The sequence below is a fragment of the Ovis canadensis genome, chromosome 1, assembly GCF_042477335.2.
Source record: "Ovis canadensis isolate MfBH-ARS-UI-01 breed Bighorn chromosome 1, ARS-UI_OviCan_v2, whole genome shotgun sequence".
In the NCBI taxonomy this organism is placed as follows: Eukaryota; Metazoa; Chordata; class Mammalia; order Artiodactyla; family Bovidae; genus Ovis; species Ovis canadensis.
Window position 1 is genome coordinate 37,733,323 of NC_091245.1, and position 26,025 is coordinate 37,759,347.

At 38.8% G+C, this 26,025-nt stretch overlaps 1 protein-coding gene across 6 annotated transcripts in view; it reads left to right on the forward strand.

The window, feature by feature from the left end:
• PATJ (PATJ crumbs cell polarity complex component) overlaps positions 1-26,025 on the forward strand; it is a 394,842-nt gene that overhangs the window by 107,239 nt on the left and 261,578 nt on the right. For all 6 annotated transcript variants that reach the window (XM_069593029.1, XM_069593048.1, XM_069593038.1 and 3 more), the window contains exons 18-21: positions 6,540-6,749; positions 13,535-13,651; positions 15,261-15,656; positions 23,619-23,742. In XM_069593029.1, coding sequence (XP_069449130.1) covers positions 6,540-6,749; positions 13,535-13,651; positions 15,261-15,656; positions 23,619-23,742 — 847 coding nt within the window. The remainder of the gene's footprint in view (positions 1-6,539; positions 6,750-13,534; positions 13,652-15,260; positions 15,657-23,618; positions 23,743-26,025) is intronic.

Here is a 26,025-nt window from a genome sequence, read left to right on the forward strand (position 1 = left end):
AAGTGATTCAAAGATATAAGATATTTAAGTCATGCCTTGTGGCATGGCAAGAGCTCAATAAGTGTTAACAGTTGATTGTTACAAATGATGGAATGTGGCCTTTGCCTTTGGTGTACTTACTGTCCAGCAAAGAGTATGAAACTAAATAGATTCAGTCATTTGATGTTTCAGCTATTATTCAGTCCCTTCTATGTGGTAGGCTCTGTAGTCAGCCCTGGGAATATAATAGCAATAAGCAAACATATCTTTGTACTCATGAAACTTATTTTTAGTAGGGAAGACAGTTAAAATAATTCCAGTAAAATGTCAAAAGAGTTGTAATAGGAAAAAATGCAGAATGCTATGGATACATCTAGCAGGAGGGCCTTCAGTTCAGTTCAGTTCAGTTCATTTCAGTCGCTCAGTCTTGTCCGACTCTTTGCAACCCCATGAATTGCAGCACACCAGGCCTCCCTGTCCATCACCAACTCCCGGAGTTCAGCCAAACGCATGTCCATCGAGTCGGTAATGCCATCCAGCCATCTTATCCTTGGTCGTCCCCTTCTCCCCCATCCCCAATCCCTCCCAGCATCAGTCTTTTCCAATGAGTCAGCTCTTCGCATGAGGTGGCCAAAGTACTGGAGTTTCAGCTTTAGCATCAGTTCTTCCAAAGAAATCGCAGGGCTGATCTCCTTTAGGATGGACTGGTTGGATCTCCTTGCAGTCCAAGGGACTCTCAAGAGTCTTCTCCAACACCACAGTTCAAAAGCATCAGTTCTTCGGTGCTCAGCTTTCTTCACAGTCCAACTCTCGCAAAAGATCAGGACAATAAGGAAACTATATTATGAAAAATGCTGTTAAGGAAAGGTCTTTTTTAGGTTTAGAGATATTCAGAGTAGGAAGTCTTGAGTCTTATTTGGGAGATCAGGGAAAGCTGCTCATTGGAGGAAACATGTGAACTGACTCTAGTGGCAAAAATACAGATAAGGGCAGTGGGGCATTTCTGGCCGATGGAATGGTTTGCAGAATGTCATGAAGCATACCAGTGCCTTTCACAGTCATGAACTTCAGTAGTTCTGGATTGTTGGGACAATGTGTGGGGCAGATGAAGGTGGGCAGTGGCATATGTGGGAGGATCAAAGGGAGATCCAAGGAGAGTGGGAATCTGAAGGAATTTCTCTGCCAAAGAGTTAGCACTTTATTCTGAAGGCGGTGGAGTCATTGAAATGCTTTATGAAGACGAGGAATTGCAATCCCATTTTTACCTTTAAAAATCATTAGTTTCTCTGTGTAAACAATAGACCGAAGTGGGTAAGACTGGAGGCAGGTAGACCTTTGGGGAGACTGAAGCAGCTGCATAGGCAAGAAGGAACGAGAAGCAGAAGTGAAGAGGATTGGATAGAAGAGACAGAGGATGAAATTAATATGCCTCAGGTAGCAACTCAGTGAAGGGGCGAGGGAGAGCAAGTGAATGCTTGGGCATGTGGCGGTGCCGCTCAGGGACTGTGGGAGAAGACGTGTTTATTTGTCACCCTGGGTTTCCTCCAGCATTGAAACATCCTGTGTTTATAATAACTATCAAACATTAGAATCACCTCAAGAGACCTCAAAAACCCTCATACGCACTTTTCTTCAGGCACTTTTATTCCCCTAGAGACAGAGCAGTTAGATTGGTTCTCTGTCGATTTCATAGCTCGGTAGTGAGAAGTCAGGTTAGAGCTCCTATCTTCCCATGCAGCATTCTGGTGAAAGTTGGTTGTGCCTAGTGGATGTGTAGGGAATGACTTTCATAAATGGTTGAGTTAAAGCAAATATATGAGATACTGTTAGAACATGTGTAAGAATATAAGGGTTTTGAATAAATAGGAAAAAAAAAAAACACCATCAGAGGAGGAGATGGCTTGCGTAGTAGAGGATGTATCTTGTCTTCTGTGGTTGGTATTTAGTGCCCCCTATTGGCTGTTTAGTTTAAAGCAACACCTTGGTTATTGAATATGATGTTCCTTGCAGTGTTATTTACCTAAATGAGAGAAAAAACAGAGATTTTAAGATTACAATAAAAGGTGATAAAATATGATGTGGGCCTGAAAAAAATCTGGTAGAGGTCTTGAGAAATGTCTGTATAACATTTTGTTGTATTTAACATGGGTATGATCTTACAGTGTATATTTTCAGAAAACAGACTTTTCTGACAAGAAGCAAGTTGGTTTTAAAGCATATTGTATGTGGCAAAGCCTTAAGAACAGTAGCTGCCCTGGTAGGCAGTGACAGCTGCTGTTTTTCCATAGAGTGGCCACTACATGTCATGAGAATGAAAGGAAATGACTGTTGCTTGTTAAAGCAACTCCATTCAGCTACTTGAGAAATCACCTGGTCAGAGAACTCATCACAGAAAATAAAGTGGTGATTATCCACAATGGGGTATCACCAGAAGCGGGTGGTTTGCCTTTTTACAAGTGACAAGGAAGCTGCCGTTGGGTTCTCTCCTCCAGGAAAAGGAGTAGTAGGTTAGACTTAGTGTTCAGAATAACTGGGAAGTCCAAGCCTGGATAAATTTTAGTAAGCAAGCCCACCTGGTACTACTTTGTGGTTGAAAGACGGTTGCATTTTGTAGAAATAAGTGCTTACCATGATTTTCCTGTAAAGGAAATCTAAAATCTGTTTTCTCTTTCCATTATTTCCTGGTTAATCTTCCTTTGAAATGTTTCTAATTATTATTTCAACTGGATTGCATCTTGAAAACCAGTTCAGCTATTTATTTGGCTTAAAAATAGTACTTTTTGATTAGGTGTTATATGAAACTACAGAGATGGCTTACACTACCCAGTGAAATCATTTGTTTGCTTTTGGTATATTTTACTGTTGCAGTTTTCTCTGAGAAAGTTTAGTAATTATTAATAAGAAGTAATGCCAGCTGCTTTCTGTGCATTTCGTGAGGGGAATAAGCTATTATGTAGTTTCCCTTCCCCCCCAATAAAAAAGCCTTCCATCAAAAACTGACATCCTAAATGAAGGGCACAATGGTGCAGCTTATTTATTAGCATGTCAGACTTAAAATGTAATGGTTTCATATTTCAGAATGAGAAAGTGCGTTGTGATTCATGGTTGTCGGCGACAAAACAGACAGCTCCTTTACACTACTGCACTGATTGCCGCTGATATACCACTGTACTTTTGTGTGTGTGTGTTCCTTTCTGTTTTCTTCTTATGCAATAGCTCCCTCTACTTGAAAATATTGGTGTAATTATAGTTTAACACTGAACTTTATTAGTGAGTTCCCATGACTATTTTTACTTCCAATCCTCTCGATAAGTATGTGGTGTTATACAACAGAGTATATTAGAAATTTACCTAGGATCTCTTGACTTGGTAGTGGAAACGCAAGGCTTCGTTAAGGAAAGTAAAATAAGTGGTTTGAAGGCATTTTTCAAGGGATTAGCTCTGTGGCCTTTGTTGATTTAAATATGGTATATTTGGTTAAGATTCCATGCAGTGTGGAAAATAAGCCTCGATGTCTACAATAGAAAGGTATAGAAAACTGCAACAGAAATCTTCAAAAGAACCATCAGCCAACTTCAAACAGACATAGCCTGGAACATGGCAAATTCTCACTTTTGTGATTTCAAAGTCTTGCAATTCTAACACAAAAGGTGGTCGTTGTTACTTTGTCAGGAGGGGTTTAATAGAAACCAGCAGTAGTAGAATCTCAGTTCAGTCGCTCAGTCGTGTCTGACTCTTTGCGACTCCATGAATCGCAGCACGCCAGGCCTCCCTGTCCGTCACCATCTCCTGGAGTTCACTCAGACTCACGTCCATCGAGTCCATGATGCCATCCAGCCATCTCATCCTCGGTCGTCCCCTTCTCCTCCTGCCCCCAATCCCTCCCAGCATCAGAGTCTTTTCCAATGAGTCAACTCTTCGCATGAGGTGGCCAAAGTACTGACCTATATGGAACAGTATATGCATAATGAAACAGTAGGAGCAAAGTACACAAGCCAAGCAAGGGATGGGTTTGCTATAAGGAATAATTGAATTAATGATTGTCAAGCACTTAGAACACAGCCTGACACATAGTAAGTGCTATATACCAGTACTGAATAAAATAAAAAATTGATAGTGTGGCTATAAACCGGTTCATCAGCCAAATTTATTTATAGAGTTTTAGTGTTATTTTCCAGCACTCTTGCCTGGAAAATCCCATGGATGGAGGAGCCTGGTGGACTACAGTCCATGCGGTCGTGAAGAGTTGGACAGGACTGAGCAACTTCACTTTCACTTTTCACTTTCATGCATCGGAGAAGGAAATGGCAACCCACTCCAGTGTTCTTGCCTGGAGAATCCGAGGGATGGTAGAGCCTGGTGGGCTGCTGTCTATGAGGTCGCACAGAGTCGGACAAGACTGAAATGACTTAGCAGCAACAGCAGCAGTGTTATTTTCTGTGCTTAATGAAAAGAAATAGGGGGCCCTCCCAATAGATGAGGGCCCTCCCAATAAAACATTGGCTTTATTCATGAATTCATATTCATTTTCTCTATATTAGAATAGTTTTCACCTCAGTTCAGTTCAGTTCAGTTGCTCTGTCGTGTCTGACTCTGTGACCCCATGAATCTCAGCACACCAGGCCTCCCTGTCCATCACCAACTCCCGGAGTTGACCCAAACTCATATGCATCGAGTCGGTGATGCCATCAAGCCATCTCATTCTTTGTCGTCCCCTTCTCCTCCTGCCCCCAGTCCCTCCCAGCATCAGGGTCTTTTCCAATGAGTCAACTCTTCGCATGAAGTGGCCAAAGTATTGGAGTTTCAGCCTCAGCATCAGTCCTTCCAATGAACACCCAGGACTGATCTCCTTTAGGATGGACTGGTTGGATCTCCTTGCAGTCCAAGGGATTCTCAAGAGTCTTCTCCAACACCACAGTTCAAAAGCATTAATTCTTCGGTGCTTAGCTTTCTTCACAGTCCAACTCTCACATCCATACATGAGCACAGGAAAAACCATAGCCTTGACTAGATGGACCTTTGTTGGCAAAGTAATGTCTCTGCTTTTGAATATGCTATCTAGGTTGGTCATAACTTTTCTTCCAAGGAGTAAGCGTCTTTTAATTTCATGGCTGCAATCACCATCTGCAGTGATTTTGGAGCCCCCACCAAAATAAAGTCTGACCCTGTTTCCACTGTTTCCCCATCTATTTCCCATGGAGTGGTGGGACCAGATGCCATGATCTTAGTTTTCTGAATGTTGAGCTTTAAGGCAACTTTTTCACTCTCCTCTTTCACTTTCTTCAAGAGGCTTTTTAATTCCTCTTCACTTTCTGCCATAAGGGTGGTGTCATCTGCATATCTGAGCTTATTGATATTTCTCCTGGCAATCTTGACTCCAGCTTGTTTCTTCTCACCCAGTGTTTCTCATGATGTACTCTGCATACAAGTTAAATAAGCAGGGTGACAATATACAGCCTTGATGTACTCCTTCAACTGGGGGTATCTATACCATGTCATAATTTTAGGTTGTATTATTTTTAAAAATACTTTTGAAATGCAGTGATATATGCCATGGTTTTCATTTCCTTTTGGAATTTAAATGATTTAGTGAGAAGATTTTATACTGGTCGAGTGCTGAAGAATGGAGTATCATTTCCCATAATACACTTCTCTTAGAGCTTGCCTGTTGCCCAAGAACGATCATAGATGGGCTTGTTTTAGGTCCATAGCATGACTGTGCTTCAGGATGTCAGAGTCTTTCCCAACTCTCCCTACACCTTTTGTGCTGTGTCCTTAGTCACTCAGTCATGTCCGACTCTTTACGACCCCAAGGACTGTAGCCCACCAGGCTCTTCTGTCCATGGAATTTTCCAGGCAAGAAAATTCCTGCTGAAGCAGGTTGCCAGTTCCTACTCCAGGGAATCTTCCCAACCCAGGGACTGAACCTGTATCTCTTCCCTAGACTTTTTGTGATACAACAAAATATTAATTACCACAATTTTAAAAAAGAAATTTATATGTATTGAGCAGTAACTCATACATACAACTAAAATTGTTAAGTTTATATCTTTATTTTGATACAAGCTGATATTCTTGTGGCTGTATAGAGTGATATTTGAATAGATTTTGTCTCTGGAAGAATACCACCAGAATACCGGACACATAAAGTAGATAGTCAGACATACCCTTTTCTGTTGAGCTCTGCTATATTGCACTCTGTAGATATTTCATTTTTTACAAATTGAAGGTTTGTTAATAACCGTGTGTCATCAGATGATGGTTAGCATTTTTTAGTGCTAAGGTATTTTCAGTTAAGGTATAACATTTTTTTAAAACATAATGCTACTGCACTTTCAATAGAGAGAGTGTAGCATAGTGTAAGCTTAACTTTTATGTGCACTGGGGAAATGAAAATACTCATGCGACTCGCATTATTGTGGTAGCTGCTTTATTATAGTGGTCTGGAACCAAATGCACAATATCCCTGAAGTGTGCGCAAAGAAGTGCACACCTGTCTTAAGGCTCTGTATTTGTTTTTAGGGGACTGACTCATCTTTCTATTTTCGCTTGATCTTTAGGACCCCTTAGATCCCACCAGATCAGTGATTGTGATCCGCTCCCTGGTGCCGGATGGTGTGGCAGAAAGAGGTGGAGAACTATTGCCTGGTGACCGTCTGGTCTCAGTCAATCAGTACTGTTTGGATAACATCACACTTGCTGAAGCTGTGGAGGTGTTGAAAGCTGTGCCACCAGGCACTGTGCGCCTTGGCGTCTGTAAACCTTTGGTGGTAAGTGTCGAATTTTGTTAATATAGGAAATGATAATACTGTAATAGTTAAAAACATGGATTTTGCAGACAAATTCATCTGGCCTGACATCTCTGTTCCTCTGCATATTATACGCCTGTCCTTGTGCAAGTTTCCTAATGTCTTTGACTTAATGCTCAGAGAAAGGAATGTCTACATCATAGGATTTTGAGGATTAAAGATGATATTTATTAAGTGCTTAGCACATTACATACTGGCTGCCAGCATTAGTAGTCCGACTACTACTACTTTTATCTTCATACCTTTGGCACGGAACTCTAAGTTCTCACTGCATTCCATATTGCATGAATTAAAATAAGCCTGTTTACATGTTTTAGCTTTCATTTGGGCACAATGTCAGAATGGTTCAGCAAGTTGAAATCAGTTAACCATTATCATTTTAATGATGTTGCAATGAAATCATATGATTTTCTGACCATCACAGTGCCTTGTAACCCCTAGCATCTAAACTCTGATTTGGTTAAGCTCCCCTGAAGTCATCTTATCGTTTAATCTCATGTACTAGGTCAGATAACTGTTTCTTTTTCTTTCTTTTCTTTCTTTTTTTTTTTTTTTTGGCAACTTCCCTAGATCACTGTTTCTGACTGAAGTATTATTAGTTATGGTGCTATTGAGGTTCCCCAATGCCCCACTTAAAAAAAGACTAGTTGATAATTGGTATTGAAGTATTGAGTGCTAACTTTATGTCAGTCAGTATTGTAAGCTCTTTACACAGACTAGTTTAATCATCACAGAAACTTTAAGAGGATGAGTTAGTCCAGACATAGAGTTGAGTAACTTATCCAAGATGATATAATTAGTAAGGGGCAGAGCTGAAATACGAACTCAGCGGAGTGACTTCAGACCCTGTGTTCTTAGTCACAATGCTGTATATTCCTATTTTAATTTGTTGTCACCAGCAGTTTCATGCAGCATGTCTGAAACAGATACCATGATTGTAATAGTAGAGTGTTGGACTGGGTTTCAAGAAATCTGGGCTCTGTTTCTAACTTTGCTGCAAGTTAGCTCAGTGGGTCTCAAATTCACCCATATTAAATAGACATAAGAATCACCTTGAAGATGTTTAAAATGCAGTTTCCCAGGTCCTACTCTCAGAGATTCTGATTTGGAGGTTCTCAGATTCTCAGGAATCTGCCTTATGTGAGTCACCATTGTATTTCTGATGCAGAATTTTGTACTTTGAGAAACATTGTACCAGTAATTTGGTCATAGGTACCCCACTTTTCTAAGCCGACTTTTTCATTTCTGAAGACTGAAAAAGACTAGAGAATCGATAAGATCATTCTTAACTCTAAAAGTTCTTTTATTCTGTGAAATATATTAGCATACTATGGGCTTCCCTCCTGTCTCAGTGGTAAAGAATCTACCTGTCTATGAAGGAGATGCAAGTTTGATCCCTAGGGTGTGAAGATCCCCTGGAGAAGGAAATGACTACACACTCCAGTATTCTTGTCTGGGAAATCCCATGGACAGAAGAGCCTGGCAGGCTACAGTTTATGGGGATTGCAAAAGAGTTGTACATGACATAGAGACTTAACAACAACAATGAGTGTTCATATAGATATCTGTCTATATATAGTTATGTGTTCATTTGTAGATGTAGATAGATTCATGTATTATGCATAATATTTTTGTACTGGAGAATTTCACATGACCTTCATATATTATTCATCACATATTACACATAAAGATGCCTATATATTATACCTGTCAGTTACTTTAAGCACTTCAAAACAGAATATGGCACACAGCTAAGGCAAGGCCTTGACTGTATATGTATTTGGTGTGTGAGTTTTGCCATAGTCAATATATACCATGAGACACTTGGTTTGATTTTGGGACAGATTAAGGAGGGGGAAGTTTGATGTGTTTTGGGGGACCTCTTTATTGGCATTTTGGATTGTGGCAAGAACTTTGTCTAGATTTTCCCTGATGATTATTTACCTGATTATCGGGGTTGCCAGAGGAAGTCCTAATTATTTATGGCCTAAAGGACCTAAACAGTGTGACTTTACTTTTAAGCAATTTAAAGAAGTCTCAGGCAGTATTAAGAGCAGAACTTAACACCAGCTGGCTGTGGGTTCCTGCTCCTGTTTCTGGTGGAGGCAGAGCTGCAGAAACCTCAGGGCCTTGGAGTCCTGCTCTGAGAGGTTTTGAAATGCACAGTTGTGAGGTGGCTCCTTGCCTCAGCTTCCCTCAGTGGGTAAAAGGCTGCCAGGGTGCTGGGGAGTATGAGGCCAGTAAAGGAATGAGAGAAAGTCACTTTCAAGAACATAAAAATTCTTAGTGGAATTACTACTAAGCATTGCTTCTTTAACATCTGGGTTCTTTAAGCAAAACTGTCTGTGAACGGTAAATAGCCATGCATGGGTCTTTTCTGAGGCCTGTCTCTGTCTCTTTCTCACGGTCCAGTGGGTGGCCAGTTATGCCATCACCTAGTGTTTGCTGAGCATTTGTTCTGTCCTCAGCAGAACTGGGGGGAGAATGTGAATAGAAAGGTCCAAAGTCAAGTTCAGGCAGAAAGACTATGCATATGTAACAGGAGAACAGAATTCTTTTTTGTTAAGTCTTATACCATAGGTATAGATATGTACTATCTATATAATATAGATATTATGTAATCATATATTATAGTCTCATGTAGATACTTATTTGCCGGGGTCCAGCCCCGGTGGATCCAGGGAATTTAAAGGTTGGGACAGCGTCAGCGGCCTTGGAAAAAATACATATTTAATTACAGATATAGAGAGAGATTAGAAACGGATAGTGTAGTAGGAAGATTAGTGAAGAAAAAGAGGCTGAATAACTTGGATTACGTGGAATAGCATCCATGCTCCAGTTGGGAATTCAGCCAGAAAAACGAAGAGCAAGTAAGAATGACATGGGGGTATCAGTCTTTCCGGAAACTGATCCGATTTCTTTATTTTTGGGTTTGCTTATATACCTTTTGTTACACATAGGGATGAATACAGAGTCACGTGGGGGTCAGCAGTCCTGACCTTTATCAAAATCAGGTGCTTCACATAAAAAGGTCTTAGGGATTTTATGATCCTTTCTTTCTGATAACCAAAAAACTTATTTTTTCCAAGGGTGTTTTTTCTTAAACCAGGCACCACCCTCCAAATAAAGTTACATTCCTATAGGGTGAGGGTGTAGTGAGTTACAATCAAGAAAGGAATTTATTTAACCAAAGGTTAACATGATTAATCTTAAAGGTTAATACTTATTTCTCCTATATGTTAGTTATATTCATTATAAGGGCAGGGAACATGGGTATTTAGCAGCAAACATCAGCCCAACAAATGAAAATCCTTTCACCAATGCTCCCCTTAAGACCTATTTAGTCTTAAGATAGTGATAAAGTTACATTTTTACATAGTAAGGACACAGTGATTTATAACAAAGCACAGTGATCTATTACAAAAGAGAAAATCCATTAACTCAAAAAGTCTAGTATTGCTAACATCAAAAACTACTATATTTCCTTTGCTATATTCCAAATACATTGATTAATATATTCCCAGGTGCCTAAGGATATGGAGGCCTGGCGGCAATCATTGACTCAACAAGAAGAAAAAGCCCTATGCTAATTAAGACTCTCAAAATACTCCAAAACTCTCTGTGCTGTTTATGGTTGAGAGGTAGTAAACAATCATGTGGCAGGAGTATGGATAATCCTGTCACACAAGCTAGTCTGTCAGCAGAGAGGTTTGACCTGAGACATCCTTGTCACACCCAGAGCAGGGAATTAGCAGCAATTATTGGCACAACAAATGAAAAACCCTTCACCAATAATTCCTAACCAACCCATTATACTAATAATTTCTAACTCCCCAAAAGAATTTGCCTTTAGTAAGTCTAAAACATCTTGTGCCTCTCAGATTGGGAGGCTGTAAACAATCACATGTGGCCAGACGAACCTATACAGGCGGGCTAGATAACCTTCAGAGGAGTCCATAAGCAGAAACACTCTTGTCACACCCAGGAATTTTTATTGCCTTGAAGCTGCACGTTTACTCCTTCTCCAAGAGAAACGGTTATGGGGGAGAGCCCCCCTTAAAGTCAGAGGTGTAGGTGAGAGCATAAAACAGACTCTGGTTTTGGGGTTAGATGCTCGGGAACAGGGGTTTCCTGAGGCTTGATCACGCCTTTGCGTATGCCAAGCCTCCTTCCTCATGACCTTTGCCATGGGCGGAGTTCCTCATGCTGGCCCCTGGCACTTATTATCTATATATTTTCCTGTTAACTACAAATGTGACTTCTCTTCTCCACAAACTCACCTCAAAGGTCCTAGATAAAAAATGAATGAGCTGACTTTAAAAAGTGCATCGTATCAGACTTCCCTGGTGGCACAGTGGATAAGAATCTGCTTGCCAGTGCAGGGTACATGGATTTGATCCCTGATCTGGGAAGAGTCCACAGTCCGCAGAGCAACTAAACCTATGTGCCACAACTACCAAGCTCACGCTCTAGAGCCTGCGAGCCGCAGCTACTGAAACCACGTGCCGCAACCACTGAAGCCCACATGGTCCAGGGCCCGTGAGTCAAACTACTGAGCCTGTGCGCCAGAGCTACTGAAGCCCATGCACCCTAGAGCCTGCACACCCCAACTATTTATTGAGCTCACACACTATAACTACGAAGCCTGTGTGCCTAAAGCTGTGCCCGACAAGAGAAGCTGCCACAGTGAGAAGTCTGTGCACTGCAGTGAAGAGTAGCCCCCACTCACCACTGCTAGAGAAAGCCTGTGCAAAGCAACAAAGACCCAGCACAGCCAAAAATAATACGAGAAATAAATTAATGAAGCAAAGACACTGTATCTTCAGAACTCACAGGACAGAACTGTCGGTGGAGTTATTGAGCCAGACAACTGTGGGTTTGGCTTAGCTCTGTGATTTGCCAAGCTATGTGTCCCTGTGCCTATTATTTAACCTCACCAGTTCCTCCTTGGGACCATGTAGTATGCTAGAGTCAGACATGACTGATTTTACTTTCACTTTTCTTTTTCATGCATTGGAGAAGGAAATGGCAACCCACTCCAGTGTTCTTGCTTGGAGAATCCCAGGGACAGAGGAGCCTGGTAGGAGATCATCTATGGGGTCGCATAGAGTCAGACACCACTGAAGCGACTTAGCAGCAGCAGCAACAGCAGCAGCATGCTAGTTTAGAGCACAGGCTCTAAAACCAGATGGCCAGGATTCAAATTCTGGTTCTGTAACTGACTAGTTATGTAACTTTGAGCAAATTACCATGCATCTGTTACTTATCTGTAAAATAGGGTTATTAAGGGCACCTACTTCTTAGAATATATATTAATATGTTAATAAATATATTAAATAAATTGATATAGTTAAAGTGCTAAGACCTGTACCTGTGATATACATATACATAAATATATATATTTGCTATTATTTTTATGTAAATATAAAATCCTGACTTAATGAATAAATAGTACTGGTACTAATTTCTTAATATAAAGATTAAGCTGAGACAAAGCATGTAAAAGTGTCTACCATGGATTGTGATGTATAGCTAGGACTTGGTAGATAGTGGCTGTGTTATTACCTGGAACTGATGCTGAGCTGGTGAGCACTAGGATGGTTGTCCTTCTGATGGAGAGTGGCTACATTGTACCATTGTTAAATATTTTGAGTATCATCCTGTATAAACTTAGGCATTTCTTAATATTAAGGTCTGTTCCTGGGAAAGTGATTTTTTATTTAAGGAATAGCTAAAAAGAATTAAAAGTTGGAGAAGTTTTGACCTGAATATGGCTTTTTAAAAATTATTAAAGAAAAGTTTGGTCTAATGAAACAATGTACATTAAGTACTATGTACTTGCACTTAATGGAAAGATGACAATTAATTTGAAAAACATTTGAAACCAAAATGTTTTCTTCAGTACAGAAGTGCTTCTTTGGTTGCCAGAGCTGGGGGCTTGGAGTGGGCGAAATGGGTGCAGGTGGTCAAAAGATACAAACCTCCAGTTATAAGTCCTAAGGATGTAAGGTACAGCATGGGGACTGTAGATAACAATACTGTGTGGTATATTTGAAAGTTGCAAATGTTTTCATGGTGATTATTTTGCAACATATACATATACCAAATCATTATGTTGTATACTTAACACTAATATAATGTTGTATGTCAGTTGCTGCTGCTGCTAAGTCGCTTCAGTCGTGTCTGACTCTGTGCAACCCCATAGATGGCAGCCCACCAGGTATCCCCATCCCTGGGATTCTCCAGGCAAGAACACTGGAGTGGGTTGCCATTTCCTTCTCCATTGCATGAAAGTGAAAAGTGAAAGTGAAGTCACTCAGTCACGACCCCATGGCCTGCAGCCCACCAGGCTCCTCCATCCATGGGATTTTCCAGGCAAGAGTACTGGAGTGGGGTGCCATTGCCTTCTCCATGTATGTCAGTTCAGTTCAGTTCAGTCGCTCAGTCATGTCCGACTCCTTGCGACCCCATGAATCACAGCATGCCTGTCCATCACCAACTCCCGGAGTTCATTCAAACTCATGTCCATCAAGTTGGTGATGTCATCCAGCCTCATCCTCTGTCATCCCCTTCTCTTCCTGCCCCCAATCCCTCCCAGCATCAGGGTCTTTTCCATTGAGTCAACTCTTCACATGAGGTGGCCAAAGTATTGGAGCTTCAGTTAGAATTCAATAAAAAATATGTTCGTGGTTTACAAAACAATTCTTCAATCATGCTAAAAAAATTTTAAATGCTTCTGTTTTCAGGAAGGTGATAAAGAGGAAGAAAGTCACATTTTACTTTCAAGCAATAATGAAGACAAGACTGAAATTTCAGGAACAATTCATGATATAAATTCATCTTTAATACTTGAAGCACCCCAGGTATTTAGTACATTTTTTTCCCATTTAAACAGCTGCTATTATGAAGAAGACAAAAGTTTGTTCTTACTGTCTTGGCTAAATAGATACAAATTAAATAGTCTCCCCCTTAAAAAAATTTTTTTAAACTGAAATCTTTTCTCTTTTGTATCACATTGCCTCCATAAATGACATCAGCTAGGTATAAGACATTTTCAAAGAACAAACATACCTGACTTTATATCACTAACACACTCTAAAAATTTTGAGAGCAGAGTTTTGAAAATAGACCTGCATTTAAAATGCTGTAGAACAAGAGCTATACTAAAGAACTTTTTTTTCCCAAGAAGAACTTATTGAATACTTTCTAAAGAAGAATTATTTAGTCAAACGTTACTTTATACTTTAATATTAGAAAGTATATTTTGAAACTGTTCCTTTTTCACTCTTAAAGTGAATTGTGTTTATTTTGCTTTTAGCAGTTAGAGTATGGTTTTTCTTAACTTGATAACAACTGTCTTTTGATATTCTTTGCATAGTTTGTTGACAGTGTCGAAACCTGATATGTAGTCCTGTAGTGTCCATTATATATTTTTTTCAGTTTATACATTTTTTTGTTACAATTTCTTAACTGTGTGACATGTTTAAATATACCTTCTAAATACAGTTTTTTTCTTTTTTTAAATAGGTTACAGTATTTGCCTTACTGTATTAACTTAAAAGCGTCCCTGCAATGATGTCTAGAAGCAAGTGAGGAAGCAATGGGAAGGTGTAGATTCTTTTCATGAATGTACATTTATTGATATTTAATGACTAGGACTTAAAATAGGAAATGTCATTGATCCTTCAGAGGGAATTGGGCCTTATTGTGCTTAGCACCTCCCTTGAAGTGAGGTCAAAGGCTCAGCAGATTCATATATTCCTCAAGTGTTCCTAAGAACTCAACAAAATTCCTGCTCATGTGTGGGGACCATCTAGCTTTAGTTCTATATTCTTGCTCTTTTGATTAGTGAAGTTTGACTTAATTGAAGAGCATACGTATTCATTCCTTTTTGTTTTATATTATTAATGCAAATGCAAAAATCAACTTTTGTTAAATGGTGTATTATGAAAGAGTCATACTCGAAGTAGTTGCCCATATTCCTTGTATCTTTAGTTTATAGAGAAGGTTTTGTAAACATTCAAAGAGCCATGAACTTTTAAGTTACATAAACCTGATAATCCTGACTTTTAAGTCTTTGTTTTCTTCTGAGATGGTATGAGTGCATCCATACTTATGTGTTACTTTTTATATGAGATGCATAAGTTAAACATTCAGTGTAGCAGTTTAACAAAATTCCTGCTTCTGAGAATTTTCAGGTGGTTAATGTGTAACGAACCTTTAGACTACTCAGTCACCTTGCCAAAGGCAGATTGTTGCCTCTTTTGTTGTTTCTTTTCCAGGTTGAGGTTTGTGTGGCAGTAAGGTTATATTTTCCTTTATTGTAATGGAGAGCTGTTTGGGTTAACCATGCATTGGCATATAATACTGTTACTGCAGTTATGCCAGGGGTTAATTTTCTAGTTAATGTGTAGAGTACAGCTTTAAGACAGAGTTTAAAGTTTCGTTTTGTTTTGCAATTTTTATTCACAGGGATTTAGAGATGAGCCCTATTTTAAAGAAGAGCTTGTGGATGAACCGTTTCTAAATTTGGGAAAGGCTTTCCAGTCCCAACAAAAAGAGATAGACAATAGCAAGGAGACCTGGGAAATGCATGAATTCATGGTCCCTAGGCTGCAGGAGATGGGTGAAGAAAGAGAAATGCTTGTTGATGAAGAATATGAGCTCTATCAAGACCAACTTCAGTCCCTGGAGTCGTATCCCTCATCACACATTCAAGAAGCTGCTCCTGTTCCGTCCATGAAGGAGGTTCACTTTGGTACACAGTGGTTCCCGGATCGTGAACTGCCCGAGCCTCAAGAAGTGGGACGCGTGATGAGCATGTATCCTCAGGACATGCAACAGTGCGGCTGTAACCCGGACGAAATGGTAAGGGATTAGAATGCATTTTCCGTATCCTTCCTGACTCCTCCCCTCCCCATCTCTGTGCATCAATCATGTAACTTTTAAACACACGAACACAATTTAATGGATATTTTCATCACTGAACATTTTTTTTCCCAAAAAATGTACCATACAATGTGTTGGTTTTAAGTAAAAGCTCATCATTTCTTTATTGTATAACTTCTAGTTGGAGTCAATAAGCTACAGTTGCTTTGCTGTTATGATGTGGTTTTTGTTGTTGTTGTTAACCTTGCCTTTTTAGTGATGTTTTCCTCCTGATACCCATTTCAAGGAAGAGTTCTTTCATCATTTGTGATTACAAAAAAAAATTCCCTCAGGGAGATATAGCTCTGTATTTCTCACATAATGTGTTTGTCAAGAAAAATCAAGGCAAAATTGATTAAAAGATTTGTTATTTCTGTCTTGCCTACCCACACTGTCCTCTGTTTTATATGTAATACTAAATAGGAAGTCACTGAACTCTAGAAAATTATCTTTACATTTGTGATACTGCCTGTGGACAACTTGGCAGGAAAACATTGTATTTACTAGGTTTGCTCTTGCTATTAAATCACCAGTAAACTTATTTTTAAAAATGAAATTAAGGTTAACTGGCCACCAACTGGAATCTTTTGGTAGGGATGTTTTAAATGTTTTATTCTTGTTTATTTCCTGACCCAAATTAACTTCCAAGCAAATGAAGAGAAAGTTTTCTGTATGGAGTACGTAGCGGTGTGTTCGGAACAGTACGGTACCCTCCTCAGTGAGGTCAGCAACTTCCCTGCAGTGGTGTGCAAAGTGGCCTTTGTTTGTTCCCTCACAGGGCAGATATAGCTGGGTGTTGTCCTTGCCTCCCTTCTACCTTCCTCCCCTTTTCATTTCATTATGGGTCTCTCTGCTATGCGAGATGCTATATTTATGTATTTAAGGAACCCTTGAGGATTACCCTTGGTACTGGACTCTGGGCAGTCTACCAGAGAACAAATGTTTTGGAATTATGTGAATCATGAGGGAAGAGGTGACATAGAATCACCTGGTATGTTGCTGTTCACACTAGTTCTTTCTATCTCCACCAGTCCCATTCAATCCCACTCCTGTGTCTGTTAAGTGCTTGACCTCAAACAGAATATTTAGTTATATGGAGCAAATTATGAATATATAAATAAATACTCTTGTTATGTCTGTTTTCTTCTATAAAAATAAATTTTTCCATTTACTCAAATATAAGGCAGCCTGAAATATAGTCCCATTTTAATATATAAACCTTTAGAGATATAGATGAATAGTATATTCATATTTACTTTATATATTTAGTTAAGTGTCCCTGTTTTAAAAGCTGTAAAATATCAGGTGTTTGCCTGTTCTTGGATTTAATGAGGGAATTTTACTCATATTCCTTCAATGCATATTTAATGTCAGAGTCTGCATTATTACTAGAATCACTTTTTGATCTTCCAATACTGTTTTTCAGCCATACCATCTTCATTTCCATCTATGTTGTTTGAGATATAGTAACTTTTGAATCCATACTATCAGTCAAGTATCATTATTCTCAAGTATCATGGCATAACGTTAGGTTTTAAAAAAATTCCTCTTGTAAGTTTATATTGATGACCCAATCAATCCACAGTGTAGCCACTTCCTCTATTATTTATCAAGCTCATTATAAAGCTTGTTTTAACAACATTCAGTGCTCACAGTTTGAACGATACACATCCTAGTTACTAACATTGTTAAACTTCCCAGCTTTCTGATTCTGCTAGGTAACCTTTAGGAAACTACAGGCTCCTTAAACTGGCATTGATTAAGATTGTTTTAATCTTACCTAACAGTACCTAACAGTACCTAATCTTATCTAACAGATTGTCTTACCTAAACAGTATTTCTTTCTTTAAGTAATTATATGTTCCTGCCTTTGGGCATTAACTCTCTCTTTTAAATTGAAGTATAGTTGATTTGCAGTGTTGTGTTAATTACTGCTGTACAGCAAGATGATTCAGTTATACATACATTGCTGTTTAGTGGCTAAGTTGTGTCTGACTATTTGTGACCCCATAGACTGCAGCATGCCAGGCTTCCTTGTCACATTTTTACCTGTTCCATTATGGTTTATCATAAGATATTAAATATAGTTCTCTGTGTTATACAGTAGGATCTTGTTTATCCATTCATCTATAAAAGCTTATATCTACTGACTGCAATCAGGAAGAGGGCCATCTCTTCCCCAACTCCATTCCCATTGGCAACCACCATTTGTTCTTTATTTCCATGGTTCTGTTTCTGTGTCATAGATAGGTTCATTGGTGTCATATTTTAGATTTCATGTAAGTGATACCATATGGTGTTTACTTAGTATGATAATTGCTAGTTGCATCCATGTTGCTGAAAATGGCATTATTTTGTTCTTTTTTATGACTGAGTAGTATTCCATTGCATATATCTAAACATCTTCTTTATCCACTCATCTGTCAATGGACATTCAGGCTGTTTCCATGTTTTGGCTATTGTGAATAGTGCTGCTATGAACATGGGGGTGCATGGATCTTTTTGAATTATAGTTTTTCTGGACATATGGGCATTAGCTATTTTGCCCATTTCCCATCCATATTCCCACAGTGATGAGTGTAGGTGAATAAAGAAAAATGTTTTCCTTTACCTTCTTAGGTTCCTTTGGGTAGGGCCCTGGAAGTTAAACTGACGAAAGACAGATTATCAGAAGAAAAACAATTTATTAACACCTGCAGCATGCACACACATAGGAAAAACTCAGTGATAGGTCACTCAAAGGAGGGGTTAGAACGTGGGCTTATGCAGCATCTCAATGAAGGACGGTACATTTGTAGACGAGTGTCAAGATAGAGGGAAAGGGATTCAGGCTTTTAGGCTTAGCTACTGTGTGAAGGTAAACATTATGGGGGAAATTGATGGAACATAAGGGTTGTTTTAGTAATGTTTGTCGTATACATTTCTCTTGGCGTCATCTCTGAGGTGGAAAGAGTCTAGAGTCATCTTTGGTGATTGAGAACCAGGGGAGGATAGGAAACTTTTCTGTGTCTCTTCTTTTTCTGCAGCTCAGAATAATCTCTCTGCCAAAGTGGCGTATTTCCGGGTGGGATATCCCGATCCTCTGTAACAGTTGTGCCCACATGATCAGGATGGGTTTGGATCTTTATCTGTCTTATTGTCGTTATAGTGAGCTCCAAGGTGATCATTTATTATTTAATATTATAAGCTCTGGGTGAGTGGATTTTAAAACCACAGTCACATGCCTTACAAATATGTAATTCCCGGTACTCTTCTATTTAGAGGCTGTCCTCTAGAAGGCAGTGAAACATTATCATTCTGTCCTCATTATAGCTGATAATATCTATTTTGGGCTACAAGTATAGCTATGTTTGTGGAGTGCAAATAGTACCCAGCTACTTATAAACTTATCTTTCTCCACACTCTCTTACTACATTTTAGTTGAAGGATAAAAGCATCAAGGTTGATAGATCTGGTTCTTTATTTTTAGTTGTGATCAAATATACATTATATGAAGTTGACCATTTTAACCATTTTTAGGCTTACTGTTTTCATGGAATGAATATACTCACACTATTGAAGAACCATTACGAGCACCCATCTCTAGGATTTTTACATCGTCCCAAACGGAGACTCTGTACCCAGTAAACAATAAACGGCCCATTCTCCTTTTCCTTTATCCTCTGACAACAAACCGCAGTTTTACTTTCTGTGTCTAAGAATTTGACTGTGCAAAGAACCTCATGTAAACGGAATCATACAGTATGTATCTTTTGTGCCTGACTAATTTCAGTTAGCGTGATGTCTTCAAGGTTCATACCTGTTGCATGTCAGCATTTGCTCCCTTTCTGAGGCTGAATAGCATTCCATTGAATGTATGTACCCCATTTTGTTTGCTTGTCCATCAGTTGATGGACATCTGGGTTGTTTCTGTCTTTGGCTATTATGAACAATGCTGCTGTGGACTCTGCCATACAAACATCTGTTCAAAACCAAATTTTGGGTAGTACACACCCTGAAGTGAAATTGCTGGGACATGAGGTTATTCTGTTTATTTTTGGGGAGAATCATGTACTGTTTTCATAGCTGCTGTGCCATTTTACATTCCTGCCAGCAACACACGGATTTTCTAATTTTTCCACATCCTCACTAACACTTGCTTTCTGTTTTATAGATAGGTGTGAAATGGTAGCTCACTGTAGTTTTGATTTGTAATTCTCTATTAGTGACATTGAGCAAATTTCCACATGATTATTGGCCATCTTCAAATATTCTTTGGAAAAATGTCTAAGTCCTTTTCTCTTTTTGAAAATATCTGATTCTTTTTGTCTGAGACTAAATTTATGCTCTCATTGTCTTCTCTATTTAGGAAAAAAAACTGAATTGATTTTTCTAAAGGTCTAACCTTTCATATTCACTGTATTGAAACCTCAGATTTAGGTATCAATTCTTATTCCTCAGTCATAATTGCCATTAATTAAAATAACCAAATGGTTCAAAAATGATTGTAAATTTTTTTCTTTTTATTTTACTATTTTCTCTTTTTTTAAATATAAATTTATTTATTTTAATTGGAGGTTAATTACTTTACAATATTGTATTGGTTTTGCCATACATCAACATGAATCTGCCATAGGTGTACATGTGTTCCCCACCCTGAACCCCCCTCCCTCCTCCCTCCCCATACCACCCCTCTGGTGCTGGGGTCCTGCCCCGGTGGATCCAGGGAATTCGAAGGGGAGATGGCGTAGGAGAGGAAAAAAATTATTTAATTAGAAATATAAAGAGAGATTAGGAAAAAATAGTATAGTAGGAAAATTTAGTGGAGAAAAGAGGCTGAATAACTTGGTTTACGGGGAAAGCCAATAAAACTCCAGGACAAGAAGTCTGCACCATCTACGTTAGGCCACCGGTGCTCGTTTGAGTACTAGAGGGTGCTGTGCATTGGGTTCCCTCTCTCATGGGACTTAAAAGCCGGGGCAAATTAGTAGACGTGGCGAACCTCCTTGCTCCAGATGGGAATTCAGCCAGAAAGAGTAAAGAGGAGACACGGGGGAAACCAGTCCAGTGACTGGCCCGTCCTCTATTGTCCAGAAAAGCCTTTTATACCTTTTTTTTGTACATAGAGATCAATGGATAATATAAAATTATGCAGTGTCAGCAGCCCTGACTCTTATCTAGAGCAGGCTCTCTCTCTGCATACCTGGTTGTATACACAAGTCTTAGGTGATTTACATCATCTTCTGGCCAGAGGGCCAATTAACATTTTACAGCCCTTTTTCTGATAAGGGTTTGTCAACCAGAAGACTTATTTGCCCTAACAGTGTTGTTCTTCCCAAAGTCTGGTGCCACTCTCAGAAAGCACTAAATAAAGTTACATTCTTACATAGCAAGGATACAACAATTTATAACAAGTAAAAGGAGCATAGTGATTTATAAAGAGAAAAGTAATTAACTCGAAAGTCTAGTGTTGCTAACATCAAAACTACTATATTCCTATTTCTGCATCCTGATTACATTGATTAATATCCCTCAGGTGCCTAAAAGATAAAGAATATGGAGGCCTGGCAGCAGTCATTGAGTCAACAGTGAAAACCTGTCACCAATATAATTTTTAGCTCTTTAGAAAAGGCTCTGTATCTTTAAGATGCTTTAAGCTTTGTGCCTCTCATGGTTGGGGGGCTGTAAGCAATTTACAGGCTGCAAAAAGTCCCGGGGAACCTGTCAGGCAAGTTAGAGAGCCATCAAAGGGGTTTGAGCTGATGCAGGAGACTGAAGCCCTGAATTAACTTTTTTCCAGAGAATGTCAGAAGAGTGAAAAGCACAATAATAAAGCAGGCAGACTCTGGTTTTGGGGGTAGATGTTCAGGAAAACTCAGGGGGAACCCCCGAAGCCGGATCACACCTTTGCCTTTTGTTGGGCTTCCTTCCTCATGACCTTTGTCACAGGCGGGATTCCTCACACAGGCTCCCGGCTCTCTGGGTCATCCCAGTGCACCGGCCCCAAGCATCCAGTATCCTGCATCGAACCTGGACTGGCGATTCGTTTCATATATAATATTATACATGTTTCAATGCCATTCTCCCAAATCATCCCACCCTCTCCCTTTCCCACAGAGTCCAAAAGCCTGTTCTATACATCTGTGTCTCTTTTGCTGTCTCACATACAGGGTTATCATTACCATCTTTCTAAATTCCATATATATGCGTTAGTATACTGTATTGGTGTTTTTCTTTCTGGCTTACTTCACTCTGTATAATAGGCTCCAGTTTCATCCACTTCATTAGAACTGATTCAAATGTATTCTTTTTAATGTCTGAGTAATACTCCATTGTGTATATGTACCACAGCTTTCTTATCCATTCATCTGCTGATGGTCATCTAGGTTGCTTCCATGTCCTGTGATGAACATTGGGGTACACGTGCCTCTTTCAGTTCTGGTTTCCTCGGTGTGTATGCCCATCAGTGGGATTGCTGGGTCATAAGGCAGTTCTATTTCCAGTTTTTTTAAGGAATCTCCACACTGTTCTCCATAGTGGCTGTACTAGTTTGCATTCCCACCAACAGTGTAAGAGGGTTCCCTTTTCTCCACACCTTCTCCAGCATTTATTGCTTGTGGATTTTTGGATCGCAGCCATTCTGACTGGCGTGAAATGGCTCTAAGAAGTTCTCTTGTTTTATTCTAGACTACTAACTAGTCATATTTCCTTTCTCACCTCTATTTAATATTTGAATTGAATTCTATGTACTTGAGGCTCCTTTGGGTATCTGATATAGTTTTAACTCACTTATATTCATAATCTATTTGATAAAATCTAGCAGTATTTGGTACATCAGCTTATGAGAGGTCTTTTTCTTACTGTTGAAGTGTGAACCATATAAACATGAAAAAATTTGGACTGTTGTAAAAAATAAAATTTATATATTTTTTGGACAACCTTAATTTCCAACAACAGAGAGTAACACAGTGCTATTAACCTTAAAAGAATTAAGGCAGTGGTCCCCAATGTTTTTGGCACCAGGGACTGGTTTTGTGGAAAACAGTTTCTCTACGGACTATGGTGGGGGAATAGTTTCAGGATGATTCAAGCATATTACATTTATTGTGCACTTTATTTCTATTATTATTACATCAGCTTCACTTCAGATCATCAGGCATTAGATCCGGGAGGTTGGGAACCCCTGATTGAAGGTGTTTGTCTGTGGTGGCCATATGTTGCAATTTAATTTCATACATATAAATGTTTTTTTAATATCATAATAAAATACATCAGTGAAAATTGTATGTTCTGGAAGATTATAACTTTGGAAAACCATAAAAGACATGTGTACAAAAGGAAGAGAGGGAAAGCGTAATAACTACTGACTGTGCTTATCTGTGGGTTTTAGGTTCGGGGAACAGGTTGTTTGTTAAGTAGATAAGAGTGTAAGGGAGGGCATAGCAGAGGCTTAGAACTATGAAAATTCACCAGATGTTTCTTAAGGCTGTGAAAATTCACCAGGTGTTTCCAGATCAGCAACGAAGCTATTTAAGTTGTGATCTAGCATAATCCAGAATGTAACGTGTATCAACCATTGACCTTGCTTGCCTTGATAGATTGTTTATTCCTCTACCTTGGTGAATGTGTTTATTCCTCTACCTTGGTGAATGTTTATTTGAATGCATTTATTAATGCTTATAAAATAATTTTTTTGTTAAAAAATCCAGTGTTTGGAAAAAACAGATTTTTACTAGCCTGTTCTCTTGCAGATATTAAGTTACTAGCATTTGTAACTGCTTACCACAGTATAAAACGTTACTTGAGAAGGCCTGTTTGCAGGGCCAGTTTTCCACTATCATTATGATCTGGATTGAACAACATTATGGTGTTCCACATGTTATCATAAAGTGCTAATGCATTTCTGTTTTTCTTCCTCTCAAGATGAAAGAGAACTTTGGCATCGATTCTCTCTCCTCCATACCCTCAACTGAAGGAAACACTCAACAAGGCAGATTTGATGATTTGGAAAATCTTAATTCATTAACCAAGAGTAGTCTGGATTTAGGTTTGTGATTTTCATTTCTCATAAACACAAGTTATATTATTTTGCAATCTTTCAGTATTATTTGTGTATATGACAAATTTTACTGTCATATTTTCATTCATTATATTATTTTGAATTGAAATCTGCTTATTAATTAATCTGTTTCAAAATATCTGGAAAAGTAATGTGACTCATATTTCAACTTAGAGCTTTCAGATTCTTTCTGCTTTCTGTGAGGGCTGCATTTTCCCTGCATCATTTTGCTTTTTATTAGCTGTGTGAATTACAACTAAAACTACTGCCATATACTGAATCTGAAATAAGTCTCTGCTAATATATATTAAAATCTCTGATGCTATTAAGTGATACTGTTAGCTCATTGAATGGGGTTGTTAAATATTAATAAAGAGAGACATATTTTAAACATTTATGAAACATTTTTATAGCCATATATTACAGTCAATTTTGGCACATTAATAACTTAGTTTCCATTAAAGAATCCTAAAAGTATAGTGCTTCTCCTTGCCTCTTCCCATATTGATTCTTATATATTTTTGAAAACTTGACTAAAAAGTAATTTTTCCTTATCCAACACTGCAATATCAAATATCATTGTAATATTAAGATTCCCTAGGAGAGACTGGTTAAGTTCTTTCAAAGTATTGGGATTTATAGAGCCATTGTTCAGGATTTATGCTGTCCTTCACCTGTTTTGACTCTACTTATGGGAAAAGTCTTTCTCTATGGGCAGTTCTTGTCTTATATGATAATATATTGTTAGGAGAGAGAGATACCTGTAGAAAGTTATATAACTGGTTTATATGAATTCAACATTCTATCAAGTAAAATGTTAAACAATGAGGTTCTTTTAATGTCATTAAAGATTGAAGGCATCTATGAGATGATAACAATTGCTAGTTCCCTGCCAGTCAGAATACATCATGAATAGTTAATTTAAAAAATTAAGATAGTTAATTCTGAATATCTTAGATTAAGTGAATCTATTCAATTTTTCATAATGTATAACTGATTGTGGCTAGGAGAAAAATGTAACTTTTTTCACAAAAATTCTCCTTGCATACTGTTTTTTGTCTTGTTTTTTAAATTCACCACATTTCTGTAGCCCTCTATTAAATACTTGAGGAAGAGTTATGGCACAAATGAACGAATTGATGTGTTTGATTACCATTGATATTAATAGTTTATAGTAATATCCAGCATTGTTTCAGATCAGATAATTTTGTTGTGGAGAGCTTCCCTGTGCACTGTCAGAGGTTTAGCAGCCTCCTTGCCTCCTCACCCTAGATCCCAGTGGTATTCCCATTTCTAGTCATGATCAAAATCAAAATGTCTCCAGACGATGTCAAAAAGTCCCTTGGGAGACAGAATTGCCCCAGGTTGAGAACCATTCACTGTTTTATACTGTCAGGATTGAAAGCAATGGGCTGGAAATACGGGGTGAGTATTTGTGAAGATGGACATTGGAGTTAGGAGAGAGATAGGGGAAGGGACTTTGTCCTCCTGGGATGATTCAACCTTCCTCTGAGCCCTCCTCTGGGTATCATTTAAGTGACTCCAAAGTTATTTCCTCTGACTTCTGCTGCCTGCATGAGTTTCCCAGGGCCCTGTAACAAGTTACCACACACCTGGCGGCTTAGAACACTGGAAATTAACTCTCTCACTGTTCTGGAGCCCCTGAGTCCTAAATTAAATGCTGTGCTTCTTCTGAAGGCCTTGGGAAGAATCTGTTCTTTTCCCTGTCCAGCGTCAGGTGACTCCAGCATCTTTTGGCTTGTGGCTGCTTCCCTCTAATCTCTGCCTCTGTCTCACGTGGCCCTCTCCTCTTCTCCATGTCTTCTCTCCTTTTGTCTCTTACAAGGACACCTGTTGTTGGATTTAAGGCCTGCTTGGATTGTCTCATCTCAAGATGCTTAATTTAGTTACATTTGCAAAGCCCTTTTCTCCATGTAAGGTCTCATTTATAGGTTCTATGGCAGATATAGATATCCAGGTGAACCATCAATCAACCTCCTATACTGCCTTAATCTAATATTTAGCAAGGCACTTGGATTCTATTTTTGGAGATTATAGCTTTAGGTATTTAGCTACATTTGTATACCTTAGGCCTGTCCTCACTAGGAAAGTGTTCATAACCACATGTGTTTTGGAAAATTTTTCAACTATCAGTGAATTTATTTTTGAGCATTCAGAGCAAAAAAAATTTTGAGAGCTGCCAGAATGCTATGTGGCAGGTGCAAGTACTTGGATTAATGCTAACCATGCGTGAACTGAGAAATTATTGAT